Raw genomic sequence first — 20,849 nt, 5'->3', positions numbered from 1 at the left:
TGAGAACTTTAAAAATCCGATATCGCTGAGGGAACAGCTGTGGTTCTGTGCATCTCCTGTATGTGTGTGGGACAGTGATATAACAAGCCACAGTAAAGCCTCACCTCCAGCTGGAGATCATTACAGCAGAAACACCCACCATAGCTATTTGTTTCCTATTTTGATCCATAATAGGCATAGTTTGGACTAATTAGACATCCGTGTAAATAAAAAGGTGTAATTTGGTAAAAGTTCACCTGCGTGTTAAGTGTTATATAATAGCGGGAGGATGTTTAGTGTGGCTGTGTGTTGTGAAATGTGTGTCCGTAATGACCGGTGTGTTGCAGCAGTATATACTGTTGGGAGTAAGAAAGAGAGATCGAGCTGAGAGTGAGAACTCCTTTATTGCTCAATGCTAAATTAATTGCACCAATTATTCACAGAGAGAGTTGTCTAGTGGCGGCCTTCGGGGGGCGAGGCCCTGACCGCTCTCCCTCATTTTTAATTGGCTGTCCTGTTGAATAATTGATTGGAGCAAATGTGAAATGGATGGGAAGGTCCAAGTGTCTTTCATCACAACGGGCCAGCCGCTCTGACAGGCAGCCACAAACAAACTCTGCTGCTGCACGCAATAAACAAACTGCACACAGAGACTGACCAGAGGCTGACCACTGCAGGAGGGAACGGGGGCGAGCGTGGGGGCAGGACTGTGACCAGCGACATGACAACATGCACAGTGACAAAAACAGAGGAATGTTACTCAGGGATTCTGTCATAACCTATATGGATCTGTAAAGAGCAGTATAGGCAGAAGTACAGTGATATAATCGCCAGAAAGACACATAATTAATCTTACTCTAAAACACACTGACCTTCCTCAAAGTTATTCTAACTACTTTTATAATTCTTTCAATGCTACTGCAAACAAGGACACCATTACAATATTATGCAGATGATGCTAATTCATGGTAATTTTATTTAATAACTTGAAGAAAATACCATTTCCCACTAAAAAGTTAGGATAATGCTGGCCATTAGCATTTTCATAAAACTGTTTTTATGCGCTTTTCATAAAACAGTTTAAAATATTTATTACAGAATTTTCCTTGAGTAAATAAAACATCCAAACCTGAGATAATGCCAAATAATATTGTGTTTTCAAAACCTCCTCCTTTAACACACACATTACTTTTATACACAGACACACACACACAAACCCCTTGGTAATCAAAGGCTATTAACTCTTAGTGCTTTCGCAACAAAACAGATGTAAGATTCATGAGTCCCTGCGCGTGACTGTTGTCTTTGCCACCGGCTAGTAAAGAAACAATTAGTGCAGAGCTGGCCTCACTGTCCGCCGCAATCGATAGTCCCTGATGGTCTCCTAAGCCTATTGACTGGGACCGTTCCTCTGGCTGACCCCACATCTGGAGCAGCAGACAGATGCCTCAGTCAACCTATCCGCGCCCTGGGAGAGGGTTACCAGGTTAAACCGAGCCCGATCCATGCAAACAAGCATTTCTACAACACTGTCTGCCTCCGCATGTGCACCGGAGGGTTAAACAATTGGCTGGAAGCGTAGGACAAAGACGGAGGGAAAAAAACAAGTTGGGAAGGTAGTGAATGAGCAAAACAAAATTGTAATCGAGTTTCTAGTTATCTACTTATGAAAAAGTGAGGTCAAAGTATTACAGTGGTCTGATTCCAAGAGAGCTAGACTTTGTGATATCATTTTGGTTGAGTTAGTATCAAGCAATTTGACTTGACTAAAATTATGTTTATGTTTGTAATTGGATACTTCTCAAGTACAAGGGCTTGAAAAAGGCAAACTACCATTCTGTCTCACAAAACATTCAATTAGGTCAAAGGGAAAATCATAACTTTTCCACAAAACAGCAACTTTTAAAGATGTCGTGTCTTGTGCCAGACATTTGCACACCATCTTGAACCAATCTTGGACTTTACTCACCAGGACCGAGGCAGTCTGCTGATGTTCCCGTAATTGTTTGTGTCCTGACAAAACCTGCCTCAACAGCTGTATGTCTGAACATCTGGACAAGTTCGACCCACAGTGGTTGAAACCGTGAGACAGTAAGGCCAGTGCAGCCAAAGCAGAGCTGGAGGAGGTGAGGACAGAGGAGGTAGAGCAGCTGTAGGGGACGCAGCACGTGCAGCCGTGAACAGGTGCCACTCCCACTGACGGGCTGCCACAGTGTCCCGTCTCTGAACCCACAGAGTCAACCGACCCACGCCAGCTACTCTGGGGTATCAGGAGGTTCAGGGGGGGGATTCGATTCTTTGGCCCTACACCCACCTGCCTCCTCTTCCTCAGATGGCACCAGAGTCTGGCTGCTGGGCCCACAGATTGACATGTACAAAAGGCACACACTGGCCCTCATTAGCACACAAAAATGCCTGTACATATTCATAAGCATGGGAACATGAGAACGCATGCACATAAGGCCAGGGATGTAAACTACAGCAGCACCTAAATGCACACACATTCTGGATTTTTCTAGGTCAGGACACATTGCTGTAAGTATAGGTTGTGCTTTTATTATTGAGACACATGGCATTGTAGAAGCTTTTCATTTTTCACAAATTAGTTACGCTAAATTTGACATTAAACTATTCCGAATGCTGAAGATGCTTGGTAGGTTTTTGCCTTATCTCATTTTGTTGTTGTTATTGGCATGAAAAGCAGACCTGAAAAGCTCTTGCAGTATGTCCTACAAATATGACGAATGCTATAACAATGACCTTTAGTATGGGCTCATTTCTGTGAACTAATGCGGTGCAGTGCATTGATTCTTGGAAACATGTGAAACAAAAAGCCTCTTCAGTAAGAATCAGTCAGCACTTCAATCAATCTGTCAATCAATACTAAACCCGACCATCCATATGTCCGCGCTGCGTCACTTCATGCAGATCATATTACGGGCAGTGCCGAGCCAAGGAGGTGCAGGTGCGTTTAACAAACCTCCCCCTACCTTTTGCGCCCTCACCCCTCCCTTACTCCCTCCCTGCGACGCTGTGTTGAGGAGGGCAGTAATTACTCTGGTGTCAGCGTTGCTTGGTGCGACTCCTCCCCCGGCAAGGGGCGGCGGGCATCCATAACCCATCGTCCTGCCATGGGGTAAACGCCGGGCCATCCATCACGCACCCACTTGACAAATACCTTCCATAATAGAAGTTTATTTTTATGGGAGGCTGAATCAAGGACTTTCCCATGCATACAAAAACGTGTCACAATTATTTATGGCTTGTGCTGAGATGCACAATATGTCATATCAAAGTCCCATCCCGCTTCCCGGCGCTGCTGGAAGCTGCCGGCGCTTGGCCTGTCGATATCTGTGCTCGCTATCAATAATGTGGAACACCGCCACGATAAGCCTGAGGATTCGGAGGTCATACTCAACATACACACATGCACACGCGTGAGAGATGACACACGTGCACGCCTGCATCACATGCCCAGACAGCACATGAAAAACTCCAATGTGATGACATACACAAACTCAAATCAAGCAAAGACACAGCTGCATAGCATGTGTAGGCTTATGGAGGACAAAAAAAACTGGCCTGCAATAAACAACAAAGGATTATTTATAAGTTTCCTTTTCTGTAAATAGATAATTTATCAAATAATTGTATATCTTAAACATAATCATGCACTTTTCTATAACCAGAAGGTCAGACGTTCAAAACACTCTGAGCAGCAGGAGTGGCTCGTGCCTCATAGCAAAACGTTTGCAGGTTCCATCCCTTTCTATGCAGAGTTTGCATGTTCTCTCCATGGCTGTGTAGGTTTCCTCAAGTTTCCCCTACCACTAAAAATATGCACACAGGAGAGTGGACTCCCCTGGAAATAAGATGGTTAATCTCAGTGGGACTATCCTGGTTTAATAAAGTTAAATTAAAAAGTTAATACAGTCATTGGGTGCTAGGACAGGACACGAGGCACAAGACACAAGATGTGTGGTATTTCCATTTGTTACATTCTTAGTAAAATAGATAGAAAATAAGGGGGAAACCTATAAAATTTCATTTGGAATACCAGCAATTTAACAGAGATTGTGTGAAAGCCACCAGTAAACAAAGCACTTGCTCCACATTCACATATTTTAATTCCCCACTCTTCCGTCTAAACAAAGATGCTGTGAGGCTGATCTTGACCTGTTCACGACTGCCAATCACATCACTGTCAGTCAAAGCACGGACAAAAGTGGAGACCGTTGATTTCTATGTCTTTGTGAGAGGAGTGTGCATGTACATCCCTGTGCAACAGAATAATCTCCGATGGTACAAGGGCAATCTAAAGAAAAAACGAACAACATAACAACTTAAAGGAAATCCCTCCACCGCAGCCCAGCAAATCTGAGAGCTGTCAGTCAACGTGAGTGGCAACCCCTTTTGCCCAGAGAAACGGCAATAAATTGGGTTTTTCGATAAGACCCAGGCATCCTCAGCCCAACGTCGGACCAAAAAAAGGAAAAGAAAAAGAAAAATGAGCTGCTTTTCCGTAGGCCACTTGAGCTCTGTCAATCAAGATGACTGGCAGGCTCACATGTCGCCAGTGGAGAGAGCAATGAAGGGAAAAAAAATAGATTAACGTACAGAGGAAGAGCTGAGAGACGGAGAGAGCGAAGCAGTATTAAGCCTGGCTGCAAGAAAATGAATAAATATGATAAATATGATAATTGAAATGATGAGATTTGGGTAGTTGGTATTGGATTCTGCCGTGTGCCCAAAGGGATTAGCCCTTCATTCACTGTCATTTTAAGTCTTGTTGCCCTAAACACCACATAACGTAAACACAGCATGCAACAAAGACACAAATGCATGCATTTCACTACAAAAAAATATTTCAACCTGGTGTAAAACTCAAAGGTAGCAGAATGTGGTGGTGAAAAAGCAGCCATCTACAAACCCACTGGCAAAACAAACAAAAAAAATCATAATAAAAAGGGAAAAAATGTATCTGTAGCAGCGGGAGAACTTTTGTCCCTGAAGACAGAAGATGTATGGCTCAGAGGCGATAGTAGCAGCAGTAAATGATTACCTTTTTACAAACTGGGCCTTTGTAATAAAATGCGTAGGGGGGGGGGGGGGGGGTATTATCAATTCAGGCGCCTGGTGAAGATAACATTTCTGAAGCCATGGCGAGGCTGATCCCTATCTAGAGAGGAACCAAATCTGTATTCCTGTGCACAGGTCCAGGAGGGCCCAGGTCTGCAGACTGTGTGCACCTCTGAGGAAGACATTCTTTCGGTCCTCTCACACCCCAGGCCAACTGTGACACCACCAACATACATTTTTATACGTGGATGTGCTTATTATAAAAAGCATCCGCAAAATAACTACTGGTGTCTTTGGGAATCATTCACACCACTGAAAAAGAAAATGACTTAAACAACATAAACTGACTGCTTAATATTAAGTTCAAAAGTACATTTTCATAGAATAAGCTGTGACACATACAGTGGGAAGAAAAAAGAAGTACACCACTAGGAATTTCTCACATTTCTGCCTAAAATCTGCCATAAAATACGTTCTTCATCAAAATCATAAGAATGAGTAAACAGTGTCTGCTTAAACTAATACCACCCAAACATTTACATTTGATCATATTTTTGTTGGCCATAACATGTAAACATTCACAGGAGAGCGTGGAATAAGTAAGTACACCCCCTGAATCTCACTGAACTGCAGCAACTGAGACGCTCACAACGATCAGGATGAATCTTGGGCCATCCTTCTTTACAAAGCTGCTGCAGTTCAGTGAGTTTCAGGCAGTGTGTTTACTTATTCCACGCTCTCCTGTGGATGAATATTACGGCCAATAAAAATATGATAAAATGTAAATGTTTGGGTGGTACTAGTTTAAGCACACACTGTTTAATCATTCTTGTGATTCTGATGAAGATCAGACCACATTTAGTGACCAATTTAGGCAGAAATGTGAGAAATTCCAAACAGTGAGTGTACTTACATTTTCTTCCCACTGTTTTTAAGAAGCCACATTGAGCATCTTACTATTCCTCTTTATTTCTGACATACACTGGTCAATTTCTTCATAATTTTTTCTATTGGCAGCTCCATTCCAGTGTTGAATGAATAATTATACAATAATTGAAACTGGACTTTAATCACTCTGCTTTAGTTCTTTGGGAATTTACTTTGTATATTACAATGCTCTTGTCATGAATCATATGAACACAATACAATAGAGCATACAAAATAAAGGCAAGAGAGTCTGTCTTAATGGCTACAGAAAATCTATATCAGCAATAAAATATATGTCATCCTAATGATAGATTAGAAAGACATTGACACTGCTATTTCTGAAGTTGTTTAAAATAATAAAGTATTTGCAAGAGTTGGTATTAAACCCTCATGTTTGGCTACCTATAGTCAAGGCTATGCAGCATCATCACCATGGAGACGAGCCGAGTATGTTCTGCTCCCAGCAAAGTTATGAGCCAGGTCTGGAAAGAAGCGAGCCCACTCACAGTCGGGACATGTTCTTTTTATCCACAAAACCAGCCGTAATTATATAATTGCTTGTCTTTAATTCTATTAATTGGAGGAAATTGATGCATTTCTAGCCTCTTAATCCTCACCTGAACCTGAGTTTGGCATTAAGCTTCTTGAAAAAAAGCGCTGAAATAGCCACAAAAACAAGAATAAAACCCAACAAAAGAGCGACAATAACGTGCTGGAAAGGCAACAATAACACAACAAAATAGTGACAAAAGAGCGACAAAAACATGACGAAAACCTAGGGTTGGGCGATATGGACCAAAAGTCATATCCCGATATATTTTGGTTGAATATCGATATACGATATATATCCCGATATTTTTCCCCCAAAGTGAGAGCTGTGAAATTAAATGTTAAGTCAAAGTCAAAGCCAAATACGAGTAGTTTTATTGAAAAGTCACTATAAAATGTAAACATAAACACTGGATAACAAAGCTCCGTCAGATGCACATTTAAATAAAAAAAAACATCTTAATAAAAATAGCCTAGAAAATAAAATAGGGCAGCATTTATATATAAAGAGATTCTGAAACTGAGCACTTTGTTTCGTTGTAAGATTATATATATTTTTTTAAATCAGCTTGAGAATACCTGTTTCATAATAGCTTATCTGAATTTTAAATATCCTGATATACACGTTATGGTCAAATTCCATATCTCATTTCAAAATATATTGATATATCTTAAATATCGATATATCGCCCAGCCCTACGAAAACCTGACAAAAATAAAGTCCAAAGTGCAACAAAAAAAACACACACAAAAACGCTGCGACAACGCACCAAAAAAAAAAAAAATCTCCTTTTTTATAGGTCTTAGCTTTCAAATGAGGGGTTTCTCTGGCCTATATGCTGCAAGCTCCAGTCGAGAAGCTTTCAGATTTGGGTAAAACAGAACTGGAGAAGATGTGCTCGGTTAAGGCATGGGGTAAGAGATTAAGTTACTTGTAAGTCACGATATGTTCACCCGAGCAAAATGTGAAGACCATGAGATTCTGTGTGTACAGTAAACCAGGCCAAGTTGGTGTTTGAGATGTCTGGCGTTGGTGAAGGACACTGACAGATGACACGACGCAGTGAGGAAGAGCAGCTCGGATCTGACTGGCCCGATAGCAATGAAAACAGCATATAGAGACAAGCAGACGTCAGAGGGGCCGGGCAAACAGATACCAAGACAGATAAACGCGGCGTAGACTCACATCAGTCACTCGCGACTCAACAACAAACACACCGTCGCCGCAACAGTGAGACATCATACCCTAAACAACATCCCAAGACACCCGCTCCGGAGAGACTGATGAAGAGACGGCACGGTGAGGGGGCTACAGATGTTTTCAAAAGATACCGAAACTGGCCGGCGGCATCAATACATACTGCTACTGTATATAGAGCAAGGTCATGAATAAGATGACACTTGTATGCTGTGGTATGGCTGATAGCTTTGAAAAAACCCCATAATTTTCACAACTGAACGTTACACCAACAAAACATCATACCATTTTTTCTTTTTGTTTGTATTTTTGACAGTGTATTAATATCATTTATTTTCACCATTATGTATTGCTCATTATTTACAAATAAATCTGTATAAATATGTGACTGCCTAAGCCAAAACATTATAAACCAGGATCTTCCAAATGGTTTAAAGCAGTGTGTGTGAATTAGCTTTAACGGTAATATTCGCACACAAAAAAAAAAAGAAAAACACAAAAGTTTTCTTCGCTCATTCTTTTCTCTTGTTCCCCTCTTTTTTTTTTCCTGCAGGTGTCAGAAGAAATTTCATGGCCTGTGCATATGCGTGAATTTGCCACACCCCCTTTGAGTGCTAATTTACCCTTTTAGGTTTAATCTCCCTGTGAGTTGCTTTCCTCGCCCTTTAATTAGGCTATGGGGAGTCGGCACCAACACAAAACACACACACATAAGCAGAAGATTTCCAAGACCCTCTCAGACTAATACACACACACACACACACTCCAGAAACACAGAGTCCCCAACTGGAGATATGCTTTAAGACAGTCGTCACCAGCCTCCGTGGGCCTCTTCCACACTCGGGCTCCCCTCAACTGCACCGGCGCAGGAACAAGGACAAGAGAGAGGGAAGAACATGGTAAAAAAAAGAAGTGAGATGTCCAACTAAAGGGATTGCAGCGAAACTTGATCTGAACTTTCTACATTTCACAAGTCTCCAGACACATTGAGACTTTAGTAAGGCAGTTGTTAATAACAGTAGAGTAGAGTAGCCAAAATGTTTAGTTACTTAATAGAAATGAGTAACTAATTGAACCGTTCCATAAGTCAGCAAACAGAAGCCATTCAACCAAACCATATCAACACTTTTAATTGTTCTCTAACTATAAAGAGCAAAATGTGTGTCCTCTACTATTTATAATTACAAGCACACGCATTAAAACTTGTTTCTTCTTCTATAAACAAATGTACCCAAACAAAACGATGCGATAAAGGCTGTACAATAACAGAGGTCGTGATAATACCTTGTAGTGGTGGAAATAAGAGGGCACTTAATTGGTGTCTGATAGCCAAACAGGCAGCCCCTCTGATTATCAACTCTACACATTGGCTGAAATTAGCCCGCTGATGAGCAGCCAGGGGATTCAATTATGCACAGGGAGAAATAAGGGGCCCTAATAGGCCACTGTATCAGAAAACACGGGCCTAGGCTGAGCTTAAGCACTTGTAATTGGTTGTATAGTTTGGAAAGTTGAGTCTGTTTGTAATTAGTGAAGCTGGGATGTTTGAAGCCACCAAAGCGACGACACGTGCAACAAATGATCCTCAACGGTGCAAAGGTCAAAGGGCTGCGCAGAGGGAATATCAGGGGAAAACAGCACCATTTACTCAGTAAAGGCCATGAAGGTCAACAAATAATACTCAAACATTATATCTTATGCCTTTTTCATTACTTTATATCCACAAGAACATTTATTTTGTGCTTCTTCTGTCTTTCTAGTAACAGGGACAAGTTAGCCTTTAGCGCTCACTGGATATGTACAGTAAACTGAGGGAGAAGGACTGAATTATGGAAAGGGCTTTATAGGCGCCGGCGGCCTGTCGGGTCCTATATCCAATGTCCCATACAGGAGGGACAGCACTGCCTGCAAGCATCCTGATCACACATCACTCACTAAAGCTCTCCAGCATTCGGTTTCTTCATATACTTACAGTGTGCTGCCTTGGCACAATGACTTATACAAATGCAATGTGCTGTGAACCTTAAAAAAGTTTAAGAATATTTCAATAAAATGTAAACTAAAACGAAAAGATTGGTTAGCTATAAGAGAAGATGGTAAGAAAAGAAAATCAAAGAAAATACTAATGATGATTGAAGTTTAAGGTTGCAAAAAGTAGTAATTGTTCTTTCTGTGTTTTTGTTGGACTGACAGGATAAAAGTCTATCAACGCCCATTAAATTGTTTGAAGGAAATGAAGGGCCTGAAACAATAGGTGGTTTGTTGAGGCTGATGTGCGATAAATGCTGCCGTTTGGGAGAGTTTTCATGCTCATTGAAGCAGGTCATTATGCAGAAGACTGCAGCCTGCTCTGCCCATATAGTCTTGGAGTGGTTTAGTCATAACCACAGCTGATGCTGCGAAACACAAATTTACAGTAGATGCCAGTTGTTCACTGTGTCTGTCTCTTGAGACATGTACTTCATGTTTACATGAAGGTTAAACTACATTAACTAATCTGAACGACTTGAATGTTCATTTTAGATGACCAAATTAACACCCAATGTTAAATATACATTTAACAATTACTGATAAGATGAAATAAAAACATAATAATAATAATAATAATAATAATAATAATAATAATAATAATAATAATAATAATAATAATAATAATAATAATAATAATAATAATAATAATAATAGATTGAACAAATGCAAAAAGAAAACTAAGTAAGAATCGTTGTCTCTAGATTGGTATAACATCTCGCCATTTCCCTGTTAAGTCTAAAAACTCTTTAATTTTACCATGCACAAAAAAAGTCACACCTTGACAGCACCGACAGAATGAGGTGACTTTACATTGTAGTGAACAGAATGACTTTTTTTCATTAATGCCCATCAACTGAAAGCAACATAAGGACGGTGACACAAAGACGCAGGTTCATCACTATCACTGACGACTTGAAGTCCTATAGGTGTTTTTCAAGAACTGTGTACAATGTTTTTACACATATTTCCCCACATCCAAAAGTGTCACATGCAGCACATTGTTATTAGAAGCAGATGTTGATTTTATCGCTGGTGTCTGTGGCTTCATTCACCATGTCGACACTGTGTCATCTGCCGGGACACACACACCTGTCCTGAACAATGCAACACGCAGCTGCAACACAATGAACAGCCAGCTCTAGAGAGCAATGTTTCATTATGTGATGAACAGAAGGTGAAAGAGAGGGAGGGGCTGCTGCATAACTTAAGTAAAAGCCATCCAAGCTCATATTTGTTTACAGATTTGTTTAATAAGGGCAAAATCTATGTAAACAAATAAATTTGCCTGTGGTGGTATTTGTGTATTAAGATGATCACTTACAAGGCCAGGTCTCCTGCAGTCCTCTACAGTAGTCATCCATCATGCATTATTAAGAAAATACAATCTGCATAAGCAGCAACAGCGCCTTGAACAAGTTTATTTATTTATTTGTATTATCTTTTTGGGCACAAAGCAGTGGTTCTGAGCACTCAGTTGCTGTTAGCTAATTACAAAGCATTTGATCTCTATGCCCCCTAGATGTGCAATTTGCAACCTTGGCTGGAAATTGGAGAAATATTCCAAAATTAAAAACAGTCTGAAAAATCTCAGACAGAGCTAATGGCGACATCCCACCTGTGTGTGTGTGTGTGTGTGTGTGTGTGTGTTATAGAGCTTAAAACTCACCAGGACAGGGGCTGATTTAACAAAGCCATAGCCCTGAAACCAGATGACCTCGCCGGAGGGAGCAAGGAAAAAGAAAATGGAACATTTCCCAAAGCCACGCCAGTCACTGAGCACTTTCAGCATTTTAACTAGAAGAAAGTTGGAGCTGTGGTTAATTTAGCAAAGTCGCAGCCCTCTAAGGTACCTGTAGCTCCACTTCTGCTGCACTCATATCCACACTGAGATCACACACGCGCTGCCACTTCTTTCTGACAGATCTATCTGCACATCGCACAGGGAAGACAATTGTCATTACCATTTTATTAAAATGTGTCCTATCAGCTGAATCTCACCCCCTCACACATCTAACCTCTTTTCTCTTTGCCTCATCTTCCTCAAACTCTAATCATCATTCTTCTCCATCACTGGCTGGCTCTAATTCTCTGTCTTCCTTCAATGCAAAGGACCTCTGCTTTCATCCTTGAGAAGGGCTTTAATTCGGAGTTCGATGCTGCATAAAGAAGGGAACTGAAGGAGGAGAGGGTGATATGGAGAGACAGAGCAGCGGCGCCGGAGACGTTGCCGTGTCAATCAATCGGGGGGCGCGCGGCTGCGAGGGTCCGTGACTAGGCTGCGTTTGATCTGTGTCTTTCAAAGAGGGAGCGGTGGGAAGGGCCATCACAGGCGATTTGCCTCTCGCTGCTGGCCCTGGTGCCACTCTGACAGAGAGCAATCACAAGCAGGTTAATTCAACATCTACCTTCTTAATCTTTTTCTCCCTGTCTCTTTCTTTTGGTCTCGTTCTGTCTACTTAGATGAAACACAGCTCCTTCCCGTACCACCCCCACTCTGCTATTCTACTTTTGAACGGATGGGAGCTCAAGTTCACTTCCCATGCCTTTCCCAAACACTTTTGGTATGAAAGAAGCCACTATTGATCTGCCGATTTCTTCCTTTAATGAAAATGTAAGGATTCCGTAAAGCTTGTCAATAATGTGTGGCGTGGAGAAGACAGCATTCTGGACCTTGCATAATGTTACTACTGGTTCAGTATGGACTAAAATTTCTTTCAAAATCTGCCGTGTATATCAAATATTTTCTTCTTCGTACACCTTAGACTTCAGCGTTTTTTAGCAACATAGGCCATAGGTCAACACTCTATAGTGACTTCTTTAGATTGGATTCTTGGATAGTTTAAGACAAAGCAGAGTTTATGAGTCAAGGGTGAAATCGTGAATGTCACTTTGAGGGGTCAGAGGGTCAACCAACACAACACAATGATATGCTCTTGTTTTAGAAGGAAAGTTTCAGGGTCAAAGCTTGTCTCCATCCCATTTCACTATGAACCTATCCACAGTGAAGTAGAATACAAACTACAACACTCTCAGTAATATCCCGGTCTGGCCTTTTATCCCGTGCTGCTCCCACAAAAGTCCACAGCTTTTATGTGAGGTCAGGGGGATAACAGGATCACTGCTGTCCCCTCTGCTCCTCTGAAGGACAACCACTCCTCCGATTGGATTTGGAGGCTCTCAAGGACAAAAGAGGAACAGGAAGACACAAAGAAACCAATTGCGGAGGTAAAAGATTTCATCTGTCTCTCCGGCCTGAGTGATTGGCAGGGATGGCAAAGGCTTGCAATCTTTGAGTGCTGCCTCTATGGACCGTGATGTTTTCAGTGAATCAACTTGTACAACACAATGCTGATGGAGGGCAAACAGCCACTAAAGATTTAACAAACTTGGACCTCAGAAAACTAATAGAGTCAGGCCATGATAGTGGGGGTAGTAGCATAGGCCATAGGGCATTGTCTATAGACATGTGTTTTATTGAGTACCATTTTTTTGAACAATAGCTGCGTACCTGCTTATTTTCGGTGCACATAGTGATGGAGACTTTCAGAATAGTTACTATTTAATCAGAGGATATTTACATAGAATACAGTTACTTTGCTAATACCAAGGGAAAACATCTTGGTACTCATTGTTTAAATTTCGGCTTCATATCGCACACCATTCAAAAGAAAGGTAAAATGTTAAAATAATCTAAATAAAGACAAGGCGAGGGAGACACACACACACAAGGAGAAACCCTGAGGAGTAATCTAAGTACAGACTGCAGTTTGTCACACTTTCCCAAACTCCTCTGTCGAGTGAGATGCAAAGTAATGCAGCGATTTTCCCAATGGTTCATAAAAAAACTGTCCTCCCAACATAAAAATACAGATGAAAACTTATCCATGGAGCATTCAAACATGCTCTCCGTGCAAGCCATGATTTTCCAGTGTTATAATCTGCAGACTGGAGCGGCTGCACATTTCGACAGCAGATACAACCTGTTCCCCCCGGGAGGGCATTAAACACTTATTTCTTGTCTAATTTGTGGTAAATAAGCAAATTAAGCATTATAAAATGGAAGTGCAATCCTATATCAAGTATATACACTACTATAATATATTGTGTGTTTAAGTAAAAGTATTTAAAGTATTCAGAATACAGTACTCTGAATAGCCAGAGTAACGGAATACGTTACAAAGTACATTTTCAGGCAAGTATTCAGTATTCTGTGACGGAAAACATTTTTAAAGTATTCTCCCCAACACTGCCTATTGGTGTCAAAATGATGCGCTGCTCATTTTTTTTACACATCTGTGTAGAAAAGCATTACTAGGAAATGACAGTAGTTACCTGCATGGAGGTAGGCCAAGTCTGGGTTCTCGATGTCAGAGTGACTCTCCTTCAGATGGTTCCTGAAGTCATTAGGCGAGTTGGTGGCGAAGGAACATTTGGGACAGTTGTACATCTTCACCCCCTCATGTTTACCAGTGTGGAGGATGTGCTTCCGGATGTTCTCAGCGCAATTTGATCTAAAAGGTTTCAAAGGAAAGGTTATGAATAAGAAAACATGTCCGCTACTCGGTTTTACCCTTTGTGTTTTAGAATCATATTCTAACTGATGAGCTAAAATGTTGACCTATTCACGTTACTGAATCTATAACAATCTATTACAGCAGTTTTGTGCAGTTACATATAATTGGGAGGGATCTGTCTATTTGCGACAGGTTTTCATACACTTCCACAGAAGGTTTTTTCCTGTTTGTCTGCATGTTTAAGAGAACTGGTGGGTCTGGTCAGAGAGGCCAGGCCTATAGTGAGCTATTGCAGGGTGTAGGATGTAATGATGTCAGCTACAGAGTCACACACAAGCCGCTGCTGATTAATGATGCTGCCTGACCTGCTCCTGGGCTCTATCTAAACCTGCCTGCAGACACACTCCACAGACACCCATGTGTGTGATACTGGCCCCGGACGGACCTATGCATACACAAGCAAACAAAATACAAAATCTCAGATATGACATGACAAAGGTGGTGCTGTGCTGTATAGACATGAAAACAGAATGAAGCAGACCAGCACATAGCCATAATGCATCATGCAGCAGCATGTGCACTGCTTCATACACACACATAAACAGCGGCATCAGTGTTGATGGATGGGGCACTCGTGCTCAGTTTGGACCTGACATTCTCGGACAGTATAATACGCAATTACTCTCCCTTATCACCTTGGCCGGGACAATAAAGCCTCACAGTGCCATAGCTCACGCCAGCCGAGGAGAGAATTTGTTTTCACTTTTGCAGAGACACTACTCTCCATCATGAAACAGAGTCCAACCTGGCTCCGTTGGGGCCTTAAAACGAGAGCGGGCCCTCGCTTGGTGCTGTCCAAGCAGCAGAATATATACAAGAGTGGCCACAATTGAACAATAAGCTCCTGAACATAAGACTCGCAAGAAGGGATTCAAAAGGATAATGTTACCGTTGCACGGATTGTGTATGCTTTTTGTTAATCTATTTTATACAATAACAAGTAGAACAAACTTCAAACAACAAGAAAAACAGATGGACTGCAATTAAATTAAACGCTTCACTCTCAATCCAGGGGAGTGATCCGCAACATGGTTTGGTACCAGGACATGACCGGAGACTGTCCAGTGGTTTTCAACACCCACATCAACATCTGGTGGGCATCGCGGTCACCAAAACCAGCCATAAGGAAGCTCCCTGGATGAGGACTTGAACATTGGCGTCCCTTTAAATTCTGTCCAGGTGTACATTACTTGAAGTTTGAATCAACTACCTCGATCACTGATAAATCATCTAATAATCCATACAATACTTTAATAAAATAATAATCCAGTGTCAGAGTTCTTTTATTTATGATGTAATTTCATAGCATCACATAAAGTATAGGTTGCGTTTATGTTATATAATTGTATTTCAGCTGGAGGGCAGGGGCCAACACAACTCTATGGGAGAGATACAGTTTTTGAAAGAAATTTCCATAAAGAAAATGTCCAAATGTATTCTCTGATTTGGTAGTGATTGGATTCACAAACCTACCACATTATTCGTATGGCTGAAAGTCCTTTCTACTGGGCAAAATCACACGCACATGTTTTTGAATTTTGTCACCACCTTTGGACGCCTTTCTGAGGAAATAATTAGACCACAGTTCATATGCGCTGGAAGAGATGACTTTGAACTTTGAGACAGTTTTTTGCTTCATGTGAATTGGCCCAGGAATTACAGAGAAATTGGCAATAAACTAAGATGAGATATCTGCATTTTAGACGGTTACCGTAGTTACCGCCATGGATTTTTCAGTTAACTATAGGCTCTTTAAAATGTTGTGATGCCACGTGAACGCAACCTGTTGTGAACAACAACAAAAAGTCAAAGTTAATTTAGTGATTTTGCACACAATCCTCAATCAATTAATTAGTAAAGCTCTACCTATTATTGTGATAACTTTATCAGCCCTCACTGACAGGTATAACAACAGGTTCACAGACAAATCATGGACCCATCTGTTGCCTTTTACTGAAAGTACTGAAAAGTAGACAGCAGTAGCAAAGGAATCTGTCACATGCTCACAAATTAACGCAAATCACTGAGCTAAAAATGCATTAACTGCTAAAAGTGAGACCATTTCTTATTCAAAAATGGGAGCATAAATAGATAAAACATTTCTGCGGAGCTAAAAGGTTCTAAAGAGAGCGCGGGCGGATTCCTAGGGGGGGCCGTGCTATCTCTCAGATATGGTAATGGTGTAATTGTCATATTAAAACAACACAACGTGCGTTTAGGAGTCAGCAGGTGTCACAGTTAGTGAAGGCCCACACCAGCCCTCCTACTATACACTGTATTAATTAGCCCGACACTGTTTTGCCTTCCTCCCCCATCCTGCACTCACCCTGGGAATCAGCCACATCCATGCTCAACAGACACATCACCCCAAGGCCCAACCTCTCCCTGCGCCCCTTTATTTGAGCCATTTCCATATTATTCTTCCTTACCACTGTATGATGATGGCAGAGGTGTAATTGAGAGCCGCTTCGTTAGTGCAGATTTAAATCAGTTTCTTTGTGTCTATTTGGATCACTGGTGCCGTTGAGGACTTGCGCTGCCAAGGAGCTACACTTATCATCATTAATGGCTTGCTCCTTCCCTCGCCACTCTCCCATTGCTTTTCACAAGGTTGCGAAACCTTTTTGGCATTGACAGTAAGCGTGCCATCCTCAAAGCCACCACGCTATCTTAACTTAAATAGGTTGAAACATGAATGCGTCAGCTTTCGATAAACAATAACAGGAGTAAGTGGCTATATATCAATAAGGCTATTTAAATTGCAACCGTAGCCTTATATATAAAAAGTATCTCATATGAAACAATGGGGGTTATGCCTTCAACACCAAAGTAAAGAAGTTTGCATAAATAGCAGCAGAACAGTCCAATAGCCCTCATTAACTGACAGCACATGACTCCCAGTGCAATATCATTAGACGAGTTTTACCCACAATTCCACATCGTAATTATCCCTTTTTATTATCTATCTTTGTGTGAATGGGAGATGAGTGGCATTTGATGGATCATTCACTCCCCACTAATTTACATGCGGTTGAGGGGCAGCCTTCACAGAGATAACAAGTGAGAAACAATGGAATGCACCCGCACCGTGTCGCATGAATATGGATATGGAGCAAATCAGTTGTATTCTAATAAAGACCTAATCATTTCCTTTGTCTTATACTAATATACAAACAGATATTTATAAATTGCGAGTTTTAGCCTACACGTCGTGGACGTTGTGAAAGGTCAAACATGCTAATTTGAATTTTAGCCTCTTATACTGGGCAGGTCACGAGAGACGGATTTTAAACATGTATTCAAGAGCAGGCCAAAGGCAAGGCCCCCGTGAACGGCGTCTGAGGCCCCTGAATTTAACTGCTCATGCACACATTAGTAAACCACTGGGGTATTGCCTTAACCTTCTACCTCTACTTGTACTTTCTCCTCTCCTTTGAACTTTCCGTAACCCTTAGAGACAACATAATGTTAATAAAATGTTAATAACAAGTTAGGAATGAGTGGTACCAGCCCCAGGGCAATATGGGTAGTACATTTTTAACTGATGTAAACTGAAATGAAACAAACAAAAAAAAAAGCTTCTTTTTCATCTTAAGGAATATTGCAAATTTATTCAGATCTATTGTATCAAGTGTTTCTGTCTCAACGTCTATTGATTTAAAGGAATAGGCGTTAGCCGCTCCCAGCAAAGGTCCAAACTGGGGTGAGTTTAGAAGCTGCCAAGCTGTTCCACGCTTTCCCTATTTAAATACAGTTACGTGAGCCTTTACATGATCCAAGTCTAGCTACACAAAATTAAACATGTCAATTTTCTAAGCGGATAAAAAGGGGTACTATATTGTGAGGCGTAATAACACCTGGAGTACTTCGACATCCGCGCTGCAATATCGTCAAAGACCAAACAGGTACACATCAACTCGTATAAGGTAAGAACATATCACAATATGTAAAAAGCCAGGAAAACCAATTATATGTACAATAGTGAATGGGTCAAGAGGCAGCTCTACAAAAGGTTTGAGAAATTCAAATGAAACTTCATTTTAATGCAGTACAAGCAGATTTGTTTACTGTGTCAGTATTTTGTTGATTTCTTTCAAGCCTTTTACATCCAGATTTAAATCCCTATTCAAAATAAAAGATTTGTAAAGAACAAACAATATTCGCTTGTTCTTTAAAAATGTACACTTTTTGTGGGGAAAAACAAACAAATCAAAAATGATTCCTTGGCAACGCTGCTTTGATTCTGAACCCAACACAAAGCCAGATGATGTGAATCGTCTGCAGAGCAGGTGTAGGACACAGCTCAAATGACCTTGTCACTGGGCGCCTGAATGGAGAGTGCATCTAACACCAATGATGGGTTTGGGATCATTCCCTTTCACACTCCTCTGCCACAGCCAACGAGGAAACACGCTACGAGGGGAAAACGATGAACAGAAGGGCAGAGCCAGAGAGATTATAATAAGAGACGAAACAGAGAGAGAGATGGAGATGTGCAACGCTAGCCAAAACTTTTTCAATTTCACCGACAATTTCCTGTGTAATTACTGCTATTGTGTGATGGTGTTTTAATGACAGGGACCTGCCAGTGACGGTGACATTGTGTGTGTGTGTGTGTGTGTGTGTTGGACTCTGGCTCGGCCTGTTGACGAGGGCAGACTGATGGGACGGAGTCGTGCTGTGGAGATTAGACCTGTGCGCCCTCAACTTCTATCTACCTGCCTACAGCAAGAAGACCTCACATATTAGCACCCGCCCCCACCTCCCCCTAAACTACCCTACAATGCCAGCTGCTATCCCGCACTCATCACACTCTCACATCCGTTTGGGACCCCCTGCAGCACCCTCCTATACGCCGTCAACCAACAAGGCCCGGATCATCAGAGGGAGCAGGGGCGACCATTAGCGCCTCGAAGCGCGGGAGGGTCAATGAGGCGGTACCTGTAGTCGCACCAGGGGCAGCGGTAGGGCTTTTCTCCGGTGTGGACGCGGATGTGCCGGGAGAGATGCGACTGCGTGGTGGAGGCGAAGTTACAGAACAGGCATTTGAATGGTCTCTCTCCTGCAGGGGAAAAAAAGAGATAACAGACATGCTTTTATAAGGAAAATGGATTGAGAGATAGGACAAAAGATGTACCGTCTTGTGTAACGGTGACATTCAAGTGCCAGTAATGTATGTGGCAAAAAGCAGTGTTCTTGCAAAAATAGCCAAGAGAATTAAAAAACTATAATGATCATCGAAACATCGGTATCGCTTTAGATTGAGGTGTGCTCATTAAGTATTAATAAGCATTAGTAATCATTTTATGGTAAGGGTTACGGTTAGGGTTAGGTTAAGGGTTGGCTATGAATAAGCGTATTATTAATGGCCTATTAGTATGTTAACAGATAAAAGTATAATAAGCAGTGTGTTAAAACTTTACAAGCATATTATTAATGCTTATTAATACTTAACAAGCACACCTGAATATAACGCATTACTGACATTACTTTATGGGAGAGTGACAAAAGAGAGATGGAAGGTGAATAAAAACAAATCTATACTATACACATGAATGTTCTATATCATAAATACAACTGAGGCAGTGTTGGACAGACTGGTTCCTTCATTGACAGCCACATGACAACCAATTTGAATGCCTTCATAAATCAGGAGAATTGACATGTGTCAGCTCAGGTGAAAAAGTATGAAATTGAAGGTTTCCAGGAGAAATGGCAGAGAAGCAAACAAAATGAATTATGAAAATCTAAATTAATATTTATAACCGGATCCTTGATCCTTGGGCGACTTCCCGACAACAGTTAAGAACAATATTTATTTTACAACCTCAATTTCTAAAAAAAAGCGTGTGTTAATGACAGCCTATCTGAGAAATGCAATTTCCTTAAGCGACAGAATGACATGGGGAAATGATAACTGGAATTAAAAATCTCAGTTTCAGTCAGCCATAGTGGTACACATGCCCATCACTGACACTGACTTGTCACAGTGATGCCTGCGTCTTTGAGTGAATATAATATTCTGTCAAATAATCTATGTCTAAGGGATGCCAGTGAGGTTTCAAAATGTCAGTCATTAAATCTCAAGTTGCATTAAGATTACTACACTTTATTTTATATTTCATTTTGCGTTACAGTGCTGTTTTTTTAATGATGATGGGGCACAATGTTACCAACCTGTGTGCTGCCTCCGGTGCTTGGTGAGAGCATGTCTTGTTCCTCCTGCAAAGCCGCAGAGATCACACAGGTATGACTTCTCTCCTGTAGATGCAAACAAAGAAAAAATAAAAATAAAACTTGATAAGAGAGAATAAATGTTCAAAACACAAACTTAAATTTACATTTCTATAATGAGCAATTCCTATATTAACATGACACTTTCTGTAAGGTTTAAATGCTCTTTCTACATATTAAACACAAGGCAAAGATGACAATTTTAATGTATTTGAATTAAGATAGGCAAGACAAATGAAGTGGTGCCATGTAGTAATTCTATATTTTATATTAATCAT

General features: G+C 41.1%; 1 protein-coding gene across 1 annotated transcript in view; it reads right to left on the bottom strand.

The window, feature by feature from the left end:
* The window catches only part of znf407 (zinc finger protein 407), a 127,666-nt gene that overhangs the window by 22,834 nt on the left and 83,983 nt on the right, over positions 1-20,849 (bottom strand). The window contains exons 7-9 of the mRNA XM_079561109.1: positions 20,515-20,598; positions 19,279-19,399; positions 14,096-14,274 (exon numbers count right to left, since the gene is read on the bottom strand). Of these exons, the coding sequence (XP_079417235.1) occupies positions 14,096-14,274; positions 19,279-19,399; positions 20,515-20,598 (384 nt within the window). The remainder of the gene's footprint in view (positions 1-14,095; positions 14,275-19,278; positions 19,400-20,514; positions 20,599-20,849) is intronic.

This window comes from Gobius niger (assembly GCF_951799975.1).
Source record: "Gobius niger genome assembly, chromosome: 8".
In the NCBI taxonomy this organism is placed as follows: Eukaryota; Metazoa; Chordata; class Actinopteri; order Gobiiformes; family Gobiidae; genus Gobius; species Gobius niger.
This window is presented reverse-complemented; position numbering and strand designations above follow the sequence as displayed.